The sequence below is a fragment of the Ostrinia furnacalis genome, unplaced genomic scaffold (genome assembly GCF_004193835.3).
Source record: "Ostrinia furnacalis isolate ACB-3 unplaced genomic scaffold, ASM419383v2 OfSCF2106, whole genome shotgun sequence".
Classification (NCBI taxonomy): Eukaryota; Metazoa; Arthropoda; class Insecta; order Lepidoptera; family Crambidae; genus Ostrinia; species Ostrinia furnacalis.
This window is the reverse complement of record NW_021132345.1, coordinates 595,743-616,914: the sequence shown is the minus strand read 5'-3', so window position 1 is coordinate 616,914 and position 21,172 is coordinate 595,743. Positions and strand designations below refer to the sequence as shown.

Sequence of the window (21,172 nt, the reverse complement as noted above, 5' to 3'; positions counted from 1 at the left end):
TTAAGTTTTTACATTTATACAAATTCATTTGTTTTTATTTCATTCAAAAATACCAAGTAGGTGGTAAATCAGTTATGATTTTATAGGCATTCATCAAAAAATTCAAAGTTCGCATAAAAAATATCGAGTCCCGCCAACGGTCACGTGACCCCGTGTGACTTGGTCCGCTCAGTCGCTATACTCGTAGCAGTTGTAGGTATCTCGCGCAGTGTTTTGTGTTCTGTTGTTGTGTGTTATATGTGGTAGGTATTTAATTAAAAATGGATGAAGGATTCGAATACTAAACGAACGAGCCCAAACTCGATGTAGTTAAGTTGTTTTATTCCGGAGTTCCTATAGCCACCTTCCAGCTCCATCATCAGATCAGCTCCATGTTATCACAATATTGCATGGTCATCCGACATGTAGGTATATGCGAAAAGACAATGCCGGAAATTGGCGTCTTTTTTTTTTCGCGCGGCCATCGACCAAACTTTGTTTTTTGATTACAAAATAGTGTAGGTAATAAACCAAACTTACTATGACATGTATACCTCTAAACTCAGTCTGAACTGAGTTACGAGCATTAGAAGTTTGATGATTTTCATACTAGATTTGCTTTTTGCGCGCAAAGTTTTCTAACAAATTGCAACAAAATAGTGAGATTGTATGTGTAAACAAACAATACCATCCATTAAAGGCTCCAGACATCAGTATGGAGCAGAATCAGCCCAATAAAAAAATAGCGCAATATTTTGTTGCAATTTCTTACAAAACTTGCGCACAAAAAGCAAATCTAGTATGAAAATCATCAAACTTCTAATGTTCGTAACTCAGTTCAGTTCAGACTGAGTTTAGAGGTATACATGCCATAGTAAGTTTGGTTTATTACACTATTTTGTAATCAAAAAACAAAGTTTGGTCGATGGCCGCGCGAAAAAAAAAGACGCCACTTTCCATACAAAATCTGGCATTGCCATTTCAGCTTAATCTTGCAAGTTGAATTAAATTAAGTGGATTTAATTCAACTTGCAAGATTCCACATTCCATCTATATGTTACGGTTAATGTGATAAATTGAAAATTATTAATAATAACCGGTTATTATGAATAATTCCCGACAGTCGCGGTGAAAGTGATAAATTAATCACATTTAACAGTGATTATTTAATAATTCAACCTTAGTACTAACAAATTTCATAAAAGAGAACAACATCTTGTGTACGTGCTCGTGTACAGCCAAACTTTTGAACGTTTTGATATCATATATTAATATAATTTGGCATAATGAGTTTGAAATGTTTTTTGCATAATATTACTTTTCCATGATGCCTATAACATAATGTTTTGATTTAAAGTGAAAAATAGGTTAAGGTGCGGCGGGGGTGGCCCTTGGGCCACCCCTAAGCCGCCTATTTAGTTTTATACACACATAAATGACCTCATATTAATCACATTTACCAAATCATGCGATAATTATTCATAATAACCGGCGATTATTCATAATTTTCACATTTATCACTTTGACCGTAACATATACATATTTTGAGCCAGTACTATAATATGACATGACGTCACGCGTATGTGGCCCGGACCTTTAAAATTTAATATCTTGGAAACTAATGACGTATCGAAATAATTCTTTCACGTGTATTTTTTATTTTTAACAGAGAATACAGAAAGCTGAAAAACAAAATTAGTGAACATTCTCTATTATATTATTTTTTTATTACATCCAGTAAACTGGAAGGAAGAAAACCATGCAAAGAAATTAGCTAATTAGTAAAGTCGACTAACTGTTCAATTGAATTGTGCGTGTTGAAAGCGCACATCACTATGAAATTAGTTGACTTTGACATTTTGTCTATGGTTTGCTGGTGGAACTGACATTTGTTTGCTTGGTTGTCTTTGGTCACCACTAGCCTGACAAGTTTGACGGTATCACATCACTATGTACTGTAATACCGATTGCTCTTCTTCCTCCGCAAAGAAATGAAAGTTCGACGCGTAACATATTTTTCGCATATATTCTAAAAATGTAACAATTTAATAATTTCGAAGTGAATAATAGTGCGAGTGCATACATATTACTATCCTTGAAAGATTTTATGAAGTACTGGAGTTATTTAATTTGATAAAAATAAATGAGACAAGGAATGAAACAAGTACCTTGTTTGCCTTCCAGTCTTTGTCCCTTTGATCTGTTTTATTCAGTGAAGGGTATTTATTTATAATGGGGTTGTTGATTTCGAAAATTTGGAGCCTCTTTGGAAACGAGGGTAAGTCGTATTTTATTCGTATTCTAAGCCATGATGAAAAGTAGAAGGTAAGGTAAGGTATTTATGTAAAATACTTGCCAGAGTAGTAAATTAAGGACTCTATTTTATCTCAGTAATTGCTCGGTTGTAAGTTGAACAATGTTGATTAATTCTTCATGTTAAGAAAGTGCTACTGAAAAGTAGGTTAATGTGAACCTACTTTCTAACCTTTAACATTTATGTTTATTCATTAAAATATCTATGTTTATAATTAGTTTTTAAAGGAAACAGTAACATTGTTCTCCCTTCTGTTCTGTTGAAGAAATACAGCAGATAAACATAGTTAAGTTAATGATATTGATGAATACTTGGTGTTTTATTCATACTTTAATCTATATTAGCCTGACAAAATATTTGAGTTCCAGGCAAGTCAAGCCAGGCATCGTCAAATAGGTACATGTAAAAATAATATAAATATATTTATTTACAGAACACAAGTTGGTCTTGGTCGGACTTGATAATGCGGGCAAGACTACAATCCTCTACCAACTGCTACTCGGCGAAGCGGTGCATACCAGGCCGACTATCGGGTCTAACGTAGAGGAAGTGATCTGGCGGAACCTACGCTTCGTTATGTGGGACCTGGGAGGACAACAGAGCCTGCGGTCAGCGTGGAACACCTACTACACAAACAGTGAAGTATGTTTATAACTTTAATACTAACTGACCCGGCAAACTAATGCCTACCTTCATCAGAAATAATGTACGATTGAAATAATTTTTCAAATCAGTCCAATTGTTTCAGAGCCTATTTAATTCGAACATAATCAAATCATTCCTCTAAGGGCTGATTTTTCAATCCTCAGATATCTTTTATCTGAAGAATAACCTTGTCATTTTGACATATTTCCCATACTGAAACTGTCGATGTGCCAAACTTATTCTTCAGATAAAAGTTATCTGACGATTGAAAAATCAGCCCTAATTCGTATAATAATAATAATATAAGCCTTTATTACTGGATTACAAGATATTTTACAACATTAATTAACCATTTCATTTTACAATTTAGCTGCATTCATCTCCAGTTTGTCCTTGGACATAGGCCTCCTCCAATGATCTCCATGCTTCTCTGTTTCTAGCAATTAGTATAGATATAGATTAATTTTGGCCCACCAGTCAGACAAGAACTTGTCATTATAAATAACATTAAACAGATTGACAGATTTTTAGAAACATTTTGGCCTTTGATTAAAAACAAAAAAAAATAAAGGTTAATGAACACATTATAATGAACAGTCTTAGTCCAGTCAATAAAGCATTATAGATGGAAAACTGTAGAACACAATTTCTGACTTCAGGACTTTATTTAGCCTAGTTAGGAGGTGAACATAGCAAAAGTCCCCGCCCTTAGCCCTTGAGCCGGCGGGGAGAGGGGGGTTTAAAGGTGCCACTTTTCGGTTTTTCGCTTAAACCTCGGAAACTATGCGTCTTAGTGACATGACTACTTTGAACCAAAAAAAGCATATTCAATTTGCTACAGATGAGATAGACAAGTTTTTCTATAAATTGTATAGTTTTCGCGGCATCTGCTCTAGAAGGTCTGTAATATTGGAAATTTTATTTTTGTCTTACATGTTCCCATCAGGAGAAAATCGACTAAATCAACATTGAGCAATCATTCTAGACATGCGGGAGCATGTTAAGCCTAGTTCCAGCGAGGGGACTACACCGTGCGTATATTTAGACGAATCACTTTGAGCCACTTTTGACTCCTCATCACTCAAAAACTACTGTGCATTAACACTTCAAATTTGGCTCATGTGTTGAGACTTGCAAGATATACATCAGTTTCAAATTTCATAAATATGCCTCAAACGGTTCTTTAGATATTGACGTCCAAAAATCTACATGTCTGACCTATAGACCAAATTCTAACCACTTCCAGATGACCTCGAAGGTTCAAATTTGGCATCCAGAAAGGTAGTTATGTAAATACAAAGGAACAAATAAAAAACCAGTAAATTTTAACATTTCACATGTGATAGATAGATAGTAGTGCTCTAAATATCGATTTTTGAACGTCAATACCTAAATAACCGTTTGAGGTATATTTATGAAATTTGAAGCTGATGTACATCTTGCAAGTCTCAATACATGAGCCAAATTTGAAGTGTTAATGCACAGTAGTTTTTGAATGATGAGGAGTCAAAAGTGGCTCTAATTGGTTCGTCTAAATATACGCACGGTGCAGTTCCCTCCATGGAACTAGGCTTAACATGCTCCCGCATGTCTATAGTGTTTGCTCAATGTTGATTTAGTCGATTTTCTCCTGAAAGGAACATGTAAGACAACAATAAAATTTCCAATTTTACAGACCTCTTAGAGCAGATGCCGCAATAACTATACAAGATATAGAAAAACTTGACTGTCTCACCTGTAGCAAATTGAATAAGCTTTTTTTGGTTCATAGTAGTCATGTCACTAGGACGCATAGTTTCCGAGGATTAAGCGAAAAACCGAAAAGTGGTACCTTTAAACCCCCCTCTCCCCGCCGGCTCAAGGGCTAAGGGCGGGGACTTTTGCTATGTTCACCACCTAACTAGGCTAAATAAAGTCCCGAGGTCAGAAGTTGTGTTCCACGGATTTCTCTCTACACCGTCGTTAAGGCATTCATTGACTGGACTATCTGTTAAGTTTTTTATGTAAATAATAAATGAAACATATATAGCAATTGCACATGCACTTGATATCTTAAATAATGCTCTGCGATGTAAGTTATAGTAATGTAGTTATTATATTATTTATTTAATTTGTTTTGTCACATAAAAGATGAACTTAAAAAAAAAAGAAATAATCATAGCAAAAGCGAATTGCAAAGCTTTTGTAGTTCACACTGCCATATTTTTGCGAGATCATTGCACTGCAAATGTTTTATTAATCACAAAATATGTTTAATAAATTATTAAAATTTGAATTCCCCTAATACTTTTGATATGACACTCAATCTATTGCTTATCATGCAATAAACTGGAGACGCAAATATAAGTAAACTCAGGAATTATTTTTATCAACATGCTTATCATACATGTGCGCTATAATTGTAGCAGATATGATAATTAGATGGAACTTTGTATTTGTTCCACATGTGTTGTCTTTCGTAAGAAGACAAATATCGCGATCTACAGGATGATATAGAAAACATACAAGATCTTAGTTTCATTAAGCCTTATTAATAAAATATGTTTTTAAAAAAGTAATAAAAATTAAATACACACATTTCTGAAGGGATTAAGAGGAAGTATTAAAAAATAACCTGTGTTTTTTACTTTTTAGAGACTAAAATAAAATAGAAATAAATAAATAAATATCCTTGGACATTTACACTGCGCTTCTATTCCCAAACATATAAACTTAAATATGTGTGTTAGTAACGCGTCTACACTTCGCGATCACAAACCCGCTGGCGTTTAGGTATAATTGATTACCTCTAGTCTGCACACGCGAAAAGTTATTGCTTTGTAGGTTTTTCCTGAATAATCTTAGATTTAATTCAGCATTAAAGTTCCAAATGGTTTGCCCTCAGTTCGTGATAATGGTGATCGACTCGACGGACCGACAGCGGCTGGGCATCAGTCGCGAGGAGCTGCACCGAATGCTTGACCACGAGGAGCTCAGTCGCGCCTGCCTTCTGGTGTTTGCCAATAAACAGGTACAAAATTAGTAGTAAGAAAATTTTTCATTTTTAAACCGGCAGACTTGACTGAGTACTGACTTCTTCTCAGCACTTACTAAATGTTTGTCTCGAAGCGCTGGTAGGGCAAAAAAAATAATGAGACATGTATAGGCTCCTTAAGAGCATTTGACGATTTGTAAGTACTAATTTAATTAGTCTATAGTGTAGACTCTACACAAATAAAGATAGGTAATTTTGATTGTTTTTATTTTGCGTCCTTTTAGCAGTAAGTGCTATCACTGCTAAAATGTGTGGGAATTATCAACCTCATCATCATCTGCCGGGCCAAGAAGCGTGACTACGATCTTTATACCGCCAAAACGTCTTATTTATCTTAAAATCTACTTATTATCTAAAATCGATAAAATATCTCGGTAAGATGATATCATTGCGCACGTTTCATTTTATCTCCACTGAAGGAACATAAACCTTTGCAATTTAACAGAGACAAGTGGATCATTTGGCCTGCCCTCTGATGTTCACATATTATTTTATTAGGAATTTGAACCTTAACTTCGAATTCCTCCTATGTTCTTCTGATTCATTACGTTGCGGGTCCAATGACAGTTTAACTTTCCCCCGGAACAAACTTGACCTTTACTGGTTGTGTTTTTATTGGCGGTCAAGCTTTAGATCCTGGCTACACAGGAGTTGCAGCGGTGGGAACGTGAGGTGGGAATAGTCCCGATATTATTTTATCGCCTTAAAATCTGCGCGTGCAAATCTTTCGTCATCATCATCATCATTTCAGCCATAGGACGTCCACTGCTGAACATAGGCCTCCCCCAATGCTTTCCACGTTATCGATTGGTAGCGGCCTGCGTCCAGCGCTTCCCTGCTACCTTTACGATGTCGTCGGTCCACCTTGTAGGTGGACGTCCCACGCTGCGTTTTCCGGTACTCGGCCTCCATTCTAGAACCTTTCTGCCCCATCGGCCGTCAGTTCTGCGTACTATGTGCCCTGCCCATTGCCACTTCAGCTTGCGAAAACGAAAGATCGCTGACATAACCCGATGGATTACCGTCGGGTTATGTCAGCGATCTTTCGTCAACCATTCGCTCTTTCGTACACGGCGACGGGGACATACCAGTGCAGTTACATTGCAGAGGATCTAAAAGTAGTATTTTAGAGTTTGAGTATTAGAAGTTATACTCCTCCCTCTGTATGAGTAAGTCCACTCCAAAAACTGTTACCGTTGGGCATTAAAATAGATGTATTTAGGTTTTCAATTATCCGTCATTTTACACACTTTTCAACATCACAGAAATCCAAAGTTATTTTTAACAATCTATGTATTTGAATTTGCATAAAGCCACATCGCATACACAGATGTTTTCTTTGAAGGCATAATGAAATAATTTCATCGTCAAAAATAAGTGAGCGTAATATAGAAAGTGCTCATTTCATATGAAAGACTTTGTACACGATTATAATATTAAGTAAAAATACGGCTATGCTTATGAACAAGTTATGAAATATGTCGGTTACGGTGCGTGACGATTAGGAAACCTTTAAAACTAATATCCACTCGTCAACACTTACTTACGTTTTTGAGAACACGTACCACAGAATAGGCGTTGTGACACGTTTTGCACGTCGATTTGTTTGTCAAATATGTTGGTTAACGTTTAGTACGCCTTGCACACATTTATTATCTGGTAATCATGATCTAGAACTATAAAAAATTGTGTGAGAATTGTGCGACATGCAATAAATGATAGGTCAAGGATGTGCAACAATTGCTTAGTGCTTGATGCGGAAAAAACAGTTTATCATCTTGCAAAACTATTTTCTCATCATTCAATGTATTAATAATTCGAAGTAGGTACTTACTTCAGTATGATACCTAAACAAGCGACAGTAACATAATTCTTGTCGACTACGGGACCCTAAAAATGTTAAGTGTCTTTCAATTATTTCATTTGAAATTTATAAGACGCCACGACAATAATTTGCAACAAAGAAAGCACTTAGTTTAGTAGACCGATGCCCACTCATGAACCTCAATTATAAAACCTGGAATTAGACGAATTACGGAGAATCCAGCGCTCGTATCATTGTATTACCTAGGTAATTGTAGAAAATTACTGCAGTGCATTGCAGTCTTTTTATTAGCTATCGGATCGGGAGCGAGCGAGCATTTATTAATTAGGTCATTCTGCGGTGGTGGTCGGCCAACGGCTCTTAGGGTATTAATGTTTTGGTTTATGTACAGTCGCGGAATGAAAAGGTTCGTCACCTTAGTGTCGGTTTTCGCTTGCACTAGGTACTGTAAGAGTCAAACCTGCCAACATCACCGTGCAAGAAACAGTGCTGCTAACATTTAAATAAGTATGACGTTTGCTAACGAATAAGGTTTTGCTTGTTTATTTTTCTATCCCATCAGTGCAATGTTACAAAATGTAGTTTTTTTTATTTAATAGATAATGGCAGGTTGAACTAACAAGGTTTTAGTTTATCAATCATAATAATCTTCTTGACAAGTTAAATCGTCAAACAACTTTGATCTGAATAATTTTGAACTTTACTGGCGAACAGTTAAAGATTATTTTCTCTAACTCGAGATTATTCTGTAACATAGTTTCAAAAGGTAATATGTGCTCGCGATTCGTTGAAGGAATCAATTTGAAAACTGACGAACCTTTTCATTCCGTGACTGTACCTACATACCAACTTCACAACAATCTATAGTAATACTAGAGTAACTTTGAACTCCTCATATTGTTATTTTGATTAATTTAATTACTGGTTAAATGCCAGTTCAACTGTCCCACGAGACAAACTTGACTCTCACTGGTTGGGTTTTTATTGGCGGTCAAGCTGTAGAGATACTGGCTGCATAGGAGTTGCAGCGGTGGGAACGAGAGGTGGGAATAGTCCCGTTACTAAAGCACACATTTATTGAGTAGGGTGGCTTAAATTGAGAACAGAGAGAGAGCTAAATCTTGGACGAATAAACCACTTCGTCCAAGAGCTAAATGCTCCGTTACTTTTAATAAAAATCATCACTTAGTTTTTTGCGCTCTTTCGACCCGCAAGGTTAGTACCAAGGTTTAAGTTTCACCTGACATAACTTAGGCTTACAAGGAACTGTAGTAAACCTGTTATGTCAAGTGGCAGCCAAAATGTAAGGACACTTTTAAGTCGTCGGTCTTGGCCGCCTAAGTGAAGGTCGTTAACGTACACTGTCACCAATACTCACTTTTATATCATTGTTATTGAGTTAATTTAAGGAAAACGCTTGTCCAATGGTTATTTTATAAAATTTTACTCGTTTAACGAATATTTATACAAATTGCACAGTAGGGCATGATGTAGAATTATTAGAATAGAAATATGCGTAAAACATCTTTATCCGTTTCATATGAAAATCCAATCCTACGTTCAAAAAGGTAGTTTTATAGATATGCCTTTCGTAATTAGGCTCATAATTACATATTCTCGATTTTTTATATCTTAGAGCAAGTTGACCCTTCACCAAAGATTTATCGTTATACTAGCTTTCCCGCAACTTCACCTGCGTGAAATTTAGGTTGTCACAGATCGTCATAAATTATAGTCTATAATGTTATTCTGGGTTATAAACAATAATACTGTAAAGTTTCATCAAAATCCGTTCCGTAGTTTTTGCAAGAAAGAGTAACAAACAAACATCCGGACATCCAAACTTTCGCATTTATAATATTAGTAGGATAATCAGGATTTCGGTAACTATCTCACGACACGAGAAACCTCAAGCAAGCGGCTACATTTTGCCAAGTGACGTAAACTCATGCACAAGGACTCCAAGCCTCTGCGTTCGTTAACACTTGAGTAAACACTTCAGTAGTACGAGACGAGCGCCTGAACAACTTCCTCGTTATTTTGATCAAATCGACCTTCTGTTTCGACCTTTTTGTGAACGCTGCGTTTTTATCACATTGTAAATGATAAAGTCTCTAAATGCACCTACTTTATGTATTGTGCTATTTACGCAACATCTTGCCAAGTGGTTCGCGTACCAGACTAATCTGCCTTAGGTTCGATTCCCACACAAGACTTATTTAAGACCGTGAAATGTATCGGTCTGGGTGAATCTAAATTATCTAAATATTTCCTAATAGTCCAGTCACTGAATGCCTTAACGACGGTGTAGAGAGAAATCCGTGGAACACAATTTCTGACCTCGGGACTTTGTTTAGACTAGTTAGGAGGTGAACATAGCAAAAGTCCCCGCCCTTAGCCCTTGAGCCGGCGAGGAGAGAGGGGTTTAAAGGTACCACTTTTCGGTTTTTCGCTTAATCCTCGAAAACTGCGTCCTAGTGACATGACTACTATGAACCAAAAAAAGATTATTCAATTTGCTACAGGTGAGATATTCAAGTTTTTCTATACCTATCTTTTATAGTTTTCGCGGCATCTGCTGTAGAAGGTCTGTAATATTGGAAATTTTATTTTTGTCTTACATGTTCCCATCAGGAGAAAATCGACTTAATCAACATTGAGCAAACATTCTAGACATGCGGGAGCATGTTTTAAGCCTAGTTCCAGAGAGGGGACTGCACCGTGCGTATATTTAGACGAACTACTTGGAGCCACTTTTGACTCCTCATCACTCAAAAACTACTGTGCATTAACACTTCAACATTTGGCTCATGTGTTGAGACTTGCAAGATAAACATCAGCTTAAAACTTCATAAATATACCACAAACGGTTATTTAGGTATTGACGTTCGCTGTTGAGACACAAAAATACACAATTCCCACCGAAGATCGTTTTTGTAATAACTAATCATTATTTACATTAGAATTGTTGTTTGTTTCTGAACTAAACCAATATTTATATTATCCGAGGCGTCAAACGTGCTCAAGCGCTGCTACTACATCATATTAAATCGTTTCTTTGTTGAGTAATGATTTATTGCATAACGTTTGATATCTTATCACGGTTTCAGGGATCCATACATGTTTGGCAAATACTTAAAAGATACGTATATCGTGTTTTACTTAACAATGAAAGTGCTAATAAAGATATCGAAACTGTTTCGTCAAAATACATACATATCAAACTTAAAGAAAAATGAATGGTGACTCGTATAAAATTGTAAAAGAAAAACTACAGCATAATTTTTTCGGAAGTTATTTACGAAGATAAGAACTCATTCTATTTAGCTTTGATAAGCGATTAAAATGTACAGAACCCTCTGCTTATTATGAGTTAACTTTGCTGGTTTTTGAGAATAAGGTCACTCCGCAGCTTGGTTTACGTATCGCTTAAGGAAGTCTATTGTCGTCATCTATCTACACTCGACATCAAATAAATCGAACCTCCCGAGACAAGCACTTTCAAACGTATGTATCCCCACTTCCCACCAATATTGGCAGCATTTAAAAGCCTAGTTCTAAACTTCATTTCATTAAAGGAAAGGTTTTTACCCCAAAAATGTGTCCGCAGATGAATCCAGAGTCACTTTTTCAAAAAATAGGTAGTTACGCTTGAGCCAACTTTTATTGCTATAAAACTGTTAAGTTGGGATTTATCGCTATCAATCTGTTAAAGAGGACACGTGAGATCATTATTTGGTTTTATAACCATAAAAATTGGTCTAATTGATCCCAGAGGTGAGCCCAAAGTAAGGTCTTTTTTCAAGTCACATTTACCGTATTGTTTCAATATTGGGGGCTGGGGTACCATGATTGTATCAGAAGAAAATCTTTAAAGTTCGCACTTCGCGTCGCCGGAGGGTCGATTTATTTGATGTCGAGTGTATCTATCATCCTATGTTATTATTGAGATATAGGATCTAATGGCGCTTGGGAATACAGGTTAAGGTTAATTTCTAGAAAAAATATGCGACAACGTGGAATTTTAATTAGGAAATGTTCTATTCTACGAAGGGATATTATACTGAAATCTTTTTGCAAAAGTATTTTCTCTATAGGTTTATTCTACTTCTTTAATTAATGCAACCACTAGTTTACTTTTTACGAAAAGACTAGCATGATAATCCTACAAAATCACCGGTCAGCTGTTACAATTTGTATTGTGTATAATGAAGAAGTGTATTGTTTTTTTAGATTTCATTATTGGCCCCAAAACTTCTTGAATTTGAGCAGTACAGTTAAGAGAATGTCACATGACTATTCTGTTACATACGCTTATGTATGCACCTCGTCATAATACCAGATAATCTGTATAGTAAAGATACACAGCGCACCGGCATATTCCCATAGCCGCATGCCTCAATGGGAGTGCGACAGGAAGTGGGGTGACGCGCGCTCCGCGGCAATTGTCGTGATCCAGCTCTCACTGGCTGAGCTATACCTATTTCCGCGGTTATATACAAACTTGCCGTGTGGTGACGGCAGAGTAGAATACATTTGTCACCAACCCCTACTCTTCCCGCGGGTGTCGTAAGAGGCGACTTAGGGACTACACATCAAACAGAGAATGGGCAGCAGCGCTCTCTGAAAAACATCAATCTTTTAAACTGCGATCTCCAACCCGCCTGCCAAGCGTGGAGATTATGGCAAAACCCTCCACTATAGTGGAGGAGGCTCATAGTCCAGCAGTGGACTGTAAAGGGCTGTTGATGACTGTGTTTTAATGAATACTTGTCCTCGTTTCAGGACGTCAAGGGCTCGATGACGGCGGCGGAGATCTCGGAGCAGCTGGACCTCACGTCCATCAAGCAGCACCCCTGGCACATACAGGCCTGCTGCGCGCTCACCGGCGAAGGGTAATCATCTAACGGCCGAATACTGAAACACTACTCAAATCTTTCACTCAGCTGACGGGCTCCTAAATTTAAGTATCCTTCAATTTGAAATGGTATTCTCAAACGCCACTCAACGGATTTGAAGCCGTGATCAGCTAAGAAGCTCTCAAATGTTTACATAATGGCAACATTTACCAAAAAAAGTATGTTTTCATTTACACAAATGATGACTTTACGTTTTTTATCCATTACACGCAGCATCGTTTTGTTATGTATTGTCTTTTATGGAAATATACTCAATCAACTTAACATAGAACAGTTTATTTTTAGTTTCTATTATATCTAAATCTCGTTTTATTATATAAAAAAAATTAATGCTTGCATTTTTATTTAATAAAAAAGATAATTTTAAAGGTGATACTTTTTATTGTTGAAATCTATTAAGTGGCGATCGTGGACCGAAACGTAACCACAATTGACATTTCAAATTGACAAATCAACAACTCTTGGAAATGCTGCTATAGCTTAAATCCATTTGCGATGTCCCCATATTCCTCAGAAATAGGCATGTTTATGTAATAGTGCGTCCAGACTGGGCGAATTTGCTCGCGCGGCACGCTGGTCACTATACGATGCTGCACAGTTGGCTGTTCGATGTGGAAGATATCACCTAGTACACGTTCATAACTTCCCGTTGCGTAGAACCATAGGGTTATAATAAGTATTTGGTCCACTGGTTGTATGGCGTTTGGTGAGGGGTTTCAAAGAGCTTCCAAATTATGAATCCAGATGCAGGCCGCCACCAACCGGCCATTGTGGAAATCATTGGGGGAGGCCTATGTTCAAATGGACGTTTTATGGCTAAAATGATCATGATGATGATGATGAAAGCGAATAAAGGGCTAATAGCTTGGGTAGTTCATCGTAGGTATAATGCTTTCCTTTTCAATGCTTCTTTTAGTTATATTAATAGATTGTATTAAATAATACATACTCGTATACATGGATGATTGTGTTATACTTTCATTATAATACTTAGTGGAATTACTGCTTTCAAAACGTGAATTAGAACTGGCCCCATAGCAGACATTTTCCTACATCTAAAGGCCTTTTAAAATATATATTGGTTATGGCTATTGGAGCGGGTACCACTTTCCATACATTTGTGCCCATCATCCTTTAAGTATCCTTCAATTTTAAATGGTATTCTCAAACGCCACTCAACGGATTTGAAGCCGTGATCAGCTAAGCAGCTCTCAAATGTTTACATAATGGCAACATTTACCAAAAAAAGTATGTTTTCATTTACACAAATGATGACTTTACGTTTTTTATCCATTACACGCAGCATCGTTTGGTTATGTATTGTCTTTTATGGAAATATACTCAATCAACTTAACATAGAACCGTTTATTTTTAGTTTCTATTATATCTAAATCTCGTTTTATTATATAAAAAATAATGCTTGCATTTTTATTTAATTAAAAAGATAATTTTAAAGGTGATACTTTTTATTGTTGAAATCTATTAAGTGGCGATCGTGGACCGAAACGTAACCACAATTGACATTTATCATTGTTGACAGAGCATCAAATTGACAAATCAACAACTCTTGGAAATGCTGCTATAGCTTAAATCCATTTGCGATGTCCCCATATTCCTCAGAAATAGGCATGTTTATGTAATAGTGCGTCCAGACTGGGCGAATTTGCTCGCGCGGCACGCTGGTCACTATACGATGCACAGTTGGCTGTTCGATGTGGAAGATTATCACCTAGTACACGTTCATAATTTCCCGTTGCGTAGAACCGTAGGGTTATAATAAGTATTTGGTCCACTAGTTGTATGGCGTTTGGTGAGGGGTTTCAAAGAGCTTCCAAATTATGAATCCAGAAACAACACCGTTTCTTTTGAGACGCGGAACCTCGCTCGGAATTGCATGTCATTAATATTTTTCAATAGCGTTCAGCTTTATTGCGTTCCTGCGATTAGATCTAGGTATCTCCTCGAGGCTCGAAAGAAATGATAACGATGACACAGACATTATTTACCACTATTTAGGTCGATTTAGGTATAAGAATAGGATTTAAGATACCGCGCAAGCACTCTCAAATTTAACGGCTGCTCAAGACGATTTGACAGTTGTTTGAGTAATGCTTAGCGTTGAATGGCGTTTCAGTATGCGAAAATTCATTTGAGTGGCGTTTGAGTGCAACCACGTGCAACTTAATTTGAGAGGTGCTTAAAAATTGAGAACTACTCAGATATTGTTTTGAGTATGCGAAATGTAAGTTTAGGAGCTGCTTAACTATTTGAGAAGCCGTCAAATATTTAAATGGCGTTTCAGTATTCGGCCGTTAGTTTATCAATCATAATAATCTTCTTGACAAGTTAAATCGTCAAACAAGTTTGATCTAAATAATTTTGAACTTTACTGACGAACAGTTAAAGGTTATTTTCTCGAGACTCGAGATTATTCTGTAACATAGTTTCAAAAGGTAATATGTGCTCGCGATTCGTTGAAGGAATCAATTTGAAAACTGACGAACCTTTTCATTCCGTGACTGTACATAATCTTTTGTCCATCTTCAAGTTTCAACCAAGTATTCTGGTTAGAATAGTTAGCGAAAGAAAGATGTAAGTAGGTAAATTATGCCTGAGAATCATAGATCCATTTCTAAAATGGATCAATGAAATCATAGACCTTTTTAACCGACTTCAAAAAGGAGGAAGTACTATACTAGAATCCCGATTGCGTTATGGTTTGATGTTATTGCATTAAACATAATTTTATACTTCTAATAAAATTTCATAATTTTGTTTTCAGGGTGTTCAACGGTCGGCGGTGCTTTCACCCCTAATGTTTTGAAGCAAATGGCGAAAAATACAGAGAGGCCCGTCATTTTCGCCCTGTCTAACCCCACTAGCAAAGCGGAGTGCACCGCGCAGGCTGCCTACGATAATACTGAGGTATGTGACAAATGTGATTCTATTGCTCGTTTTCATCATCAATCCCTCATTTTTAAGTGACCCCTATGTAAACAAAATTCATGTTATTTGTTACCATAGGGTTCACTTAAAAATTAGGGATTAATCGTGAAAACGGGCATAATATTACGAATATAGGACGACAAAATATCCCAACGTCAGTTATGCTACCGATTTTATGTCGATAGTGCGATCTACAACGTCCGCTGTACTATTGTGATAAACTTACTCCTAACACAATCATAATATTTAGCTTATCTGTAGGCCTAGGATGCGCGCCACGACAAAATTTTATGAAGGCATTTTATCGATTTTTCACGATAACTTCAGACATTTGTCGTCTAAAATAGTCGGTAAGATTTTGTGATGTGCATCCTAGCCCGGCTGAATGGACTAACAGGGCTATCTATCAGTAATATGTGCTGTTGGGCACCGGGTGTGCCCGTTACTATACCTATTGTATATATTTAANTTCGGCCGTAAATCAATCAATCTATCTATACTTATAATAAATCTGTAGTAAGGTCAATTCTGTACATGAAATATATTTTCAAAAGAACTATCAGGGGGTGATAAGTGATCGATACTGATGCCAAAAATGCAATCAGTAAAATTTTTGTCTGTCTGTCTCGTCTGTCTGTCCGTCGTATGTTCCTTATATAAACAAAAACTACTTGACGGATTTTAACGAAACTTGGTACAATTATTCTTCATACTCCTGGGCAGGTTATAGTATACTTAGGAATTCCCACGGGAACAGGAATTAGCGCAAAAATCCTTTTGTATGAAAAATCTAAACCGCTTAAGTTACGACGCTTGAAATTTGGCATGCAGGTACCTTAGTAAACTTAAAGCTTAGTTACAACAGGATATTGCAAAATTCCCACGGGAACGGGAGTTAGCGGGAAAAAACATTTTTATGAAAAAATCTAAACCGCGTAAGAAATTTGGCATGCAGGTACCTTAGTAAACTTAAAGCTTAGTTACAACAGGATATTGCAAAATTCCCACGGGAACGGGAGTTAGCGGGAAAAAACATTTTTATGAAAAAATCTAAACCGCGTAAGATAGTTACTCTATACCTATTCGACTCGACGCGAAGCGCGATGATTTGAAGGAGGCCAGTCCATCTGCTGCCATTCACTATAACCACAGAATAATAATAAGTACTACGCACAGAAGTTTTACTTCGCGAAGGTATTTAAAAAAATGTATGCTCAATGTCATTAACAATATGGTGTAATTTAGCCTGTCTCAAGAGTCAAGCACCATTTTGTTGACAAACGTCAGTGATCGGCACAGCGCCGAAGCTATAGGGCTGACTTCGGTAAAATGATGTGACGTGAAGTGCCAAACTGCGGAAAATGGCGGAGGAAATACATGATTTAGCATGAATTATCATGAATAATATTAACTACTTATTTACCTCTGAGTGTCTTGAGGCAACTTAAAAAAGTACATTCTGTGTTTTTATTATTATTTAGGCAGTTATTGCACAGTATTTAGTACACCATTTTCTTTATTTTCTTCCACCATACACAAGAATACGCGTGCGTGAGTCAATGTTCGCTCGTATGTGAGGCCTTGTCGAATAGTATCCTGTAGGTGGGCCATCGTGCGTGTTTTGTTTTCGATGTAAACTCGCGGAGATGAACAGGCCTGGTAATAGTTAAAATTTTATTTATATTTTTCTTGTGTAATTACTTTCATGTGTACTACCACCCCTGAGATGGGCGTTGTTTTACAAAACTACACCTGTATAGCTTAACTCCGCAGCATATAACTTAACTATAGCATTCATAGCAATAAAACTTCTATTGTGTCTAGGTTACTGTGGAAAGTGTTAACTGCTAGAGCTATGCCGCTTCTGGCTGACTTACTGGAGATTTTATTTAAATTTCGCTTGACGCAAGAGATTTTGTACCTTAATGATCCTACTATTATTATAAATGCGAAAGTTTGGATGTCTGGATGTCATGTCTGGATGTTTGTTACTCTTTCACGTAAAAACTACTGAACGGATTTTGTTAAAACTTTACAGTTTTTGCGTGAAAGAGTAACAAACATGTTGACATCCAGACATCCATACAAACTTTAGCATTTACTCGTATAATATTAGTAAGATAACCCAGATTAACATAATAGGCTATAAATTATGACGATATGTGACAAACCAAATTTCACGCGGGTTAAGCCGCGGGCAAAAGCTAGTATACAATAAATAAATATTAATTTGGGGCATTTGGCCGAAAATAGAATTGTTAGAGCTTATAAGAAAATGGCGATTGCTAAGCGGCAAGTGCTATCACTGCTAAAAAATACCCAATACACTGAACTGTTCCACCCTTGACATTGCAGAGGGACGCCACCGTCAATACCGGATCGCTGATTCCGATTTTTGCCATGTTAGAAACTACATGTATAGTTGAACGAATGTTGCGCCCCCCCGTCAATGAGTTTGGTAGGACAGTTCAGTGTAGGTCATCTATACTGGTCATCACAAAAATCGACCCTCCCGCGACAAACACTTTTAAACGTATGCATCCCCACTTTCCACCAATATCGGCACCATTTTAAAGCCTAGTTCTAAACTTCATTTCATTAAAGGAAAGGTTTTTACCCCAAAAATGTGTCTGTAAAAGAATCCAGATTCACTTCTTCAAAAAATAGGTAGTTACGCTTGAGCCAACTTTTATGGCTATAAAACTGTTAAGTTGGGATTAATCGCTATCCATCTGTAAAAGAGGACACGTGAGATCATTATTTGGTCCACCAACCATAAAAATTGGTCTGATTGATCCCAGAGGTGAGCCCAAAGTGAGATCTTTATTCAAGTCACATTTATTGTCGTTAATAATAAATTAATCGTTTATTAAGAAATTAAATGTGTTTTTGTGGATATTTATTGGACTTTCAAATAACACCAATATTGTTGGGGCACCATGATTGTGTCAGTAGAAACGAGTTTTCCTGTAAAACGTAAGTGGGCCGATTTTTGTGATGACCAGTGTATACAACGTGTCCCAAAATTCAAGGATAAGCCGGCGCCGCAGGATGGACATAGTCATGACTACTTTAGGAAAAATAAGAAAAAAAATCTATCTCAATTATTTTTTAAGTTACACAATAAATAATGAAATTCGTCGAAAATTGACACCCCTTATGACATTTTACATTACCACGGCCACAATTTTTCAAATACTTCTGTTTTTTTGTTTGTATCGGCAACTTAAGTAGTGCTGCTGTCCACCCCAATTCTTAAAACCCCCAGAATCCTTGCAGTTTTTACACAAAAGATAATCAAAATATGATATTTCCTTAAAATTTTGAACGATTTTTACTTTCACTCCACTTTGACTCGTCGTTTTGTAAAAAAAAAGTATGAACACTACTGCGGCAAGTTTTTTATAAAGTTGACGCAACTATCCAAGATTCCAAAATGGTATAATACTCTAAGAAAACTAGTCGCAAAAAAGATATGCGTACCATTTTTACAAGCACTTCGCTTGTTAGTTAGTATGGGATAAATCTTGCAACTGAATTTAAAACCAGTTCTCCTCAACCAGTTGAGCTGTTTGATATGCTTGTGTGACAATGCAATATTATGGTATCATTGAGCTGGATGGAGTCTGGAGGTGGCTATAGGAACTTCTAAACGAAACGGCGGAATTGCATCGAGTTTGGGTTCGTTGGATTTGACTTCCCGAGCACTTGGACCATGAGATTGAGAACCTACTAAAAAGTGTAAAATAAAGTTATAATAAAAAAAAACTTTTTTAAAAACAAGCATTAATGCGAAATTTTACAAAAGAATTTAACGATAAAAATAATTGTATGCAAGGTTCAAATAATTTCGAAAGCTTGTAGCGCAAACAGAAAAAAAGATGAATAAATTCCATTCGCGATTATAACTTTATTTTATACTTTTTAGTTGTTTCTCAATCTCATGGCCCAAGTGCCCGGGAAGACAAATCCAACGAACCCAAACTCGATAAGCTTCCGCTGTTTCGTTTAGGAGTTCCTATGGCCAGCTCCTGGCCACCTCTTGACTTCATCATCAGGACCCTGGACATCATCTAGCACTAAATTGCTCGAAAAGACAAATCCAACGAACCTAAACTAGATGCAATTCCGCCGTTTCGTTTAGAAGTTCCTATGGCCACCTCCAGACTCCATCTAGCTCAATGATACCATAATATTGCATTGTCATTGTACTTACACAAGCATATCAAATTTCAGCTCAATTGGTTGAGGAGAACTGGTTTTAAATTCAGTTGCAAGATTTATCCCATACTAACTAACAAGCGAAGTGCTTGTAAAAATGGTACGCATATCTTTTTTGCGACTAGTTTTCTTAGAGTATTATACCATTTTGGAATCTTGGATAGTTGCGTCAACTTTATAAAAAACTTGCCGCAGTAGTGTTCATACTTTTTTTTTACAAAACGACGAGTCAAAGTGGATGAAAGTAAAAATCGTTCAAAATTTTAAGGAAATATCATATTTTGATTAACTTTTGTGTAAAAACTGCAAGGATTCTGGGGGTTTTAAGAATTGGGGTGGACAGCAGCGTAGCAGCACTACTTAAGTTGCCGATACAAACAAAAAACAGAAGTATTTGAAAAATTGTGGCCGTGGTAATGTAAAATGTCATAAGGGGTGTCAATTTTCGACGTATTTCATATTTATTGTGTAACTTAAAAAATAATTGAGATAGATTTTTTTTCTTATTTTTCCTAAAGTAGTCATGACTATGTCCACCCTGCGGCGCCGGCTTATCGTTGAATTTTGGGACACGTTGTATATTGGCCGAAAACAGGCTGTTATCGGCAGTTGTCATAGCGATCGTCGTTTTGCTTACAATTTCTATTTTCGGCCAAACGCGCCCATTGATCGTGCATGGTGAATTTCTGGATCCTTGAAATAGCCGACTTTATCAAGTCATCGTATACCGTAGTCTGGACAGAGTAGTAGTAACAGGGGAATAACACATCTGGTTTGGATCTACATAATTTTGACAAAATTAGTTTTGTTTCTATGTTTCAAAATTAGTTTCGTACGCTTTGTGATAGATAAGTATTTGCTTAGATTTTAAGTGTCTGAAGTGGTGTCCCGTGTCCCCCCACATAAAAGTATACGTACCTACATACAGAAAGCGAGTAGTGTCTATGCCTAGTAGTAAGACATACTATACTACATAATTAATTGTGCTAATATCTAACGAATTTCCTGTCTCTGTTCCAGGTTGCATTTGGGGCTTGAATGGATTGCAAGCCGAATAAAGAAGAAATGATATGTTCCATTAGAGCTAGATATTCCTCTTTGTATTGTAGTAGATATAAGTATCTAATAATACCTGTCTAAAATGAACATCCATGTTAGAGCATTGTTAACGTTACATTTTACATTTCAATGGAGGATTATATTTTTAATAAATGTGTAATGTAAATGCAAATTAACTACGATTAATAAGTTTTACTATATGAAAAATTGAAATACAAGATTTTACGACC

General features: G+C 36.6%; 1 protein-coding gene across 1 annotated transcript; it reads left to right on the top strand.

The window, feature by feature from the left end:
• The first annotated feature begins 1,896 nt into the window (after positions 1–1,896).
• On the top strand, positions 1,897–21,140 carry Arl5 (ADP-ribosylation factor-like 5). The gene is made up of 5 exons (XM_028307218.1): positions 1,897–2,257; positions 2,727–2,935; positions 5,823–5,948; positions 12,583–12,692; positions 20,904–21,140. The coding sequence occupies exons 1-5, from the start codon at positions 2,212–2,214 to the stop codon at positions 20,950–20,952; spliced, it is 540 nt and encodes a 179-aa protein (XP_028163019.1). The 5' UTR covers positions 1,897–2,211; the 3' UTR covers positions 20,953–21,140.
• The last annotated feature ends 32 nt before the right edge of the window (positions 21,141–21,172 follow it).

What these genes read in the sequence shown, in the direction of transcription:
- Arl5 (XM_028307218.1), top strand. Translation starts at nt 2,212, where the DNA reads ATGGGGTTGTTGATTTCGAAAATTTGGAGCCTCTTTGGAAACGAGG. An exon ending in GAGCCTCTTTGGAAACGAGG is followed by an intron (nt 2,258 to 2,726) that starts GTAAGTCGTATT and finishes ATTTATTTACAG; the next exon opens with AACACAAGTTGGTCTTGGTC. An exon ending in TGCGCGCTCACCGGCGAAGG is followed by an intron (nt 12,693 to 20,903) that starts GTAATCATCTAA and finishes TCTCTGTTCCAG; the next exon opens with GTTGCATTTGGGGCTTGAAT.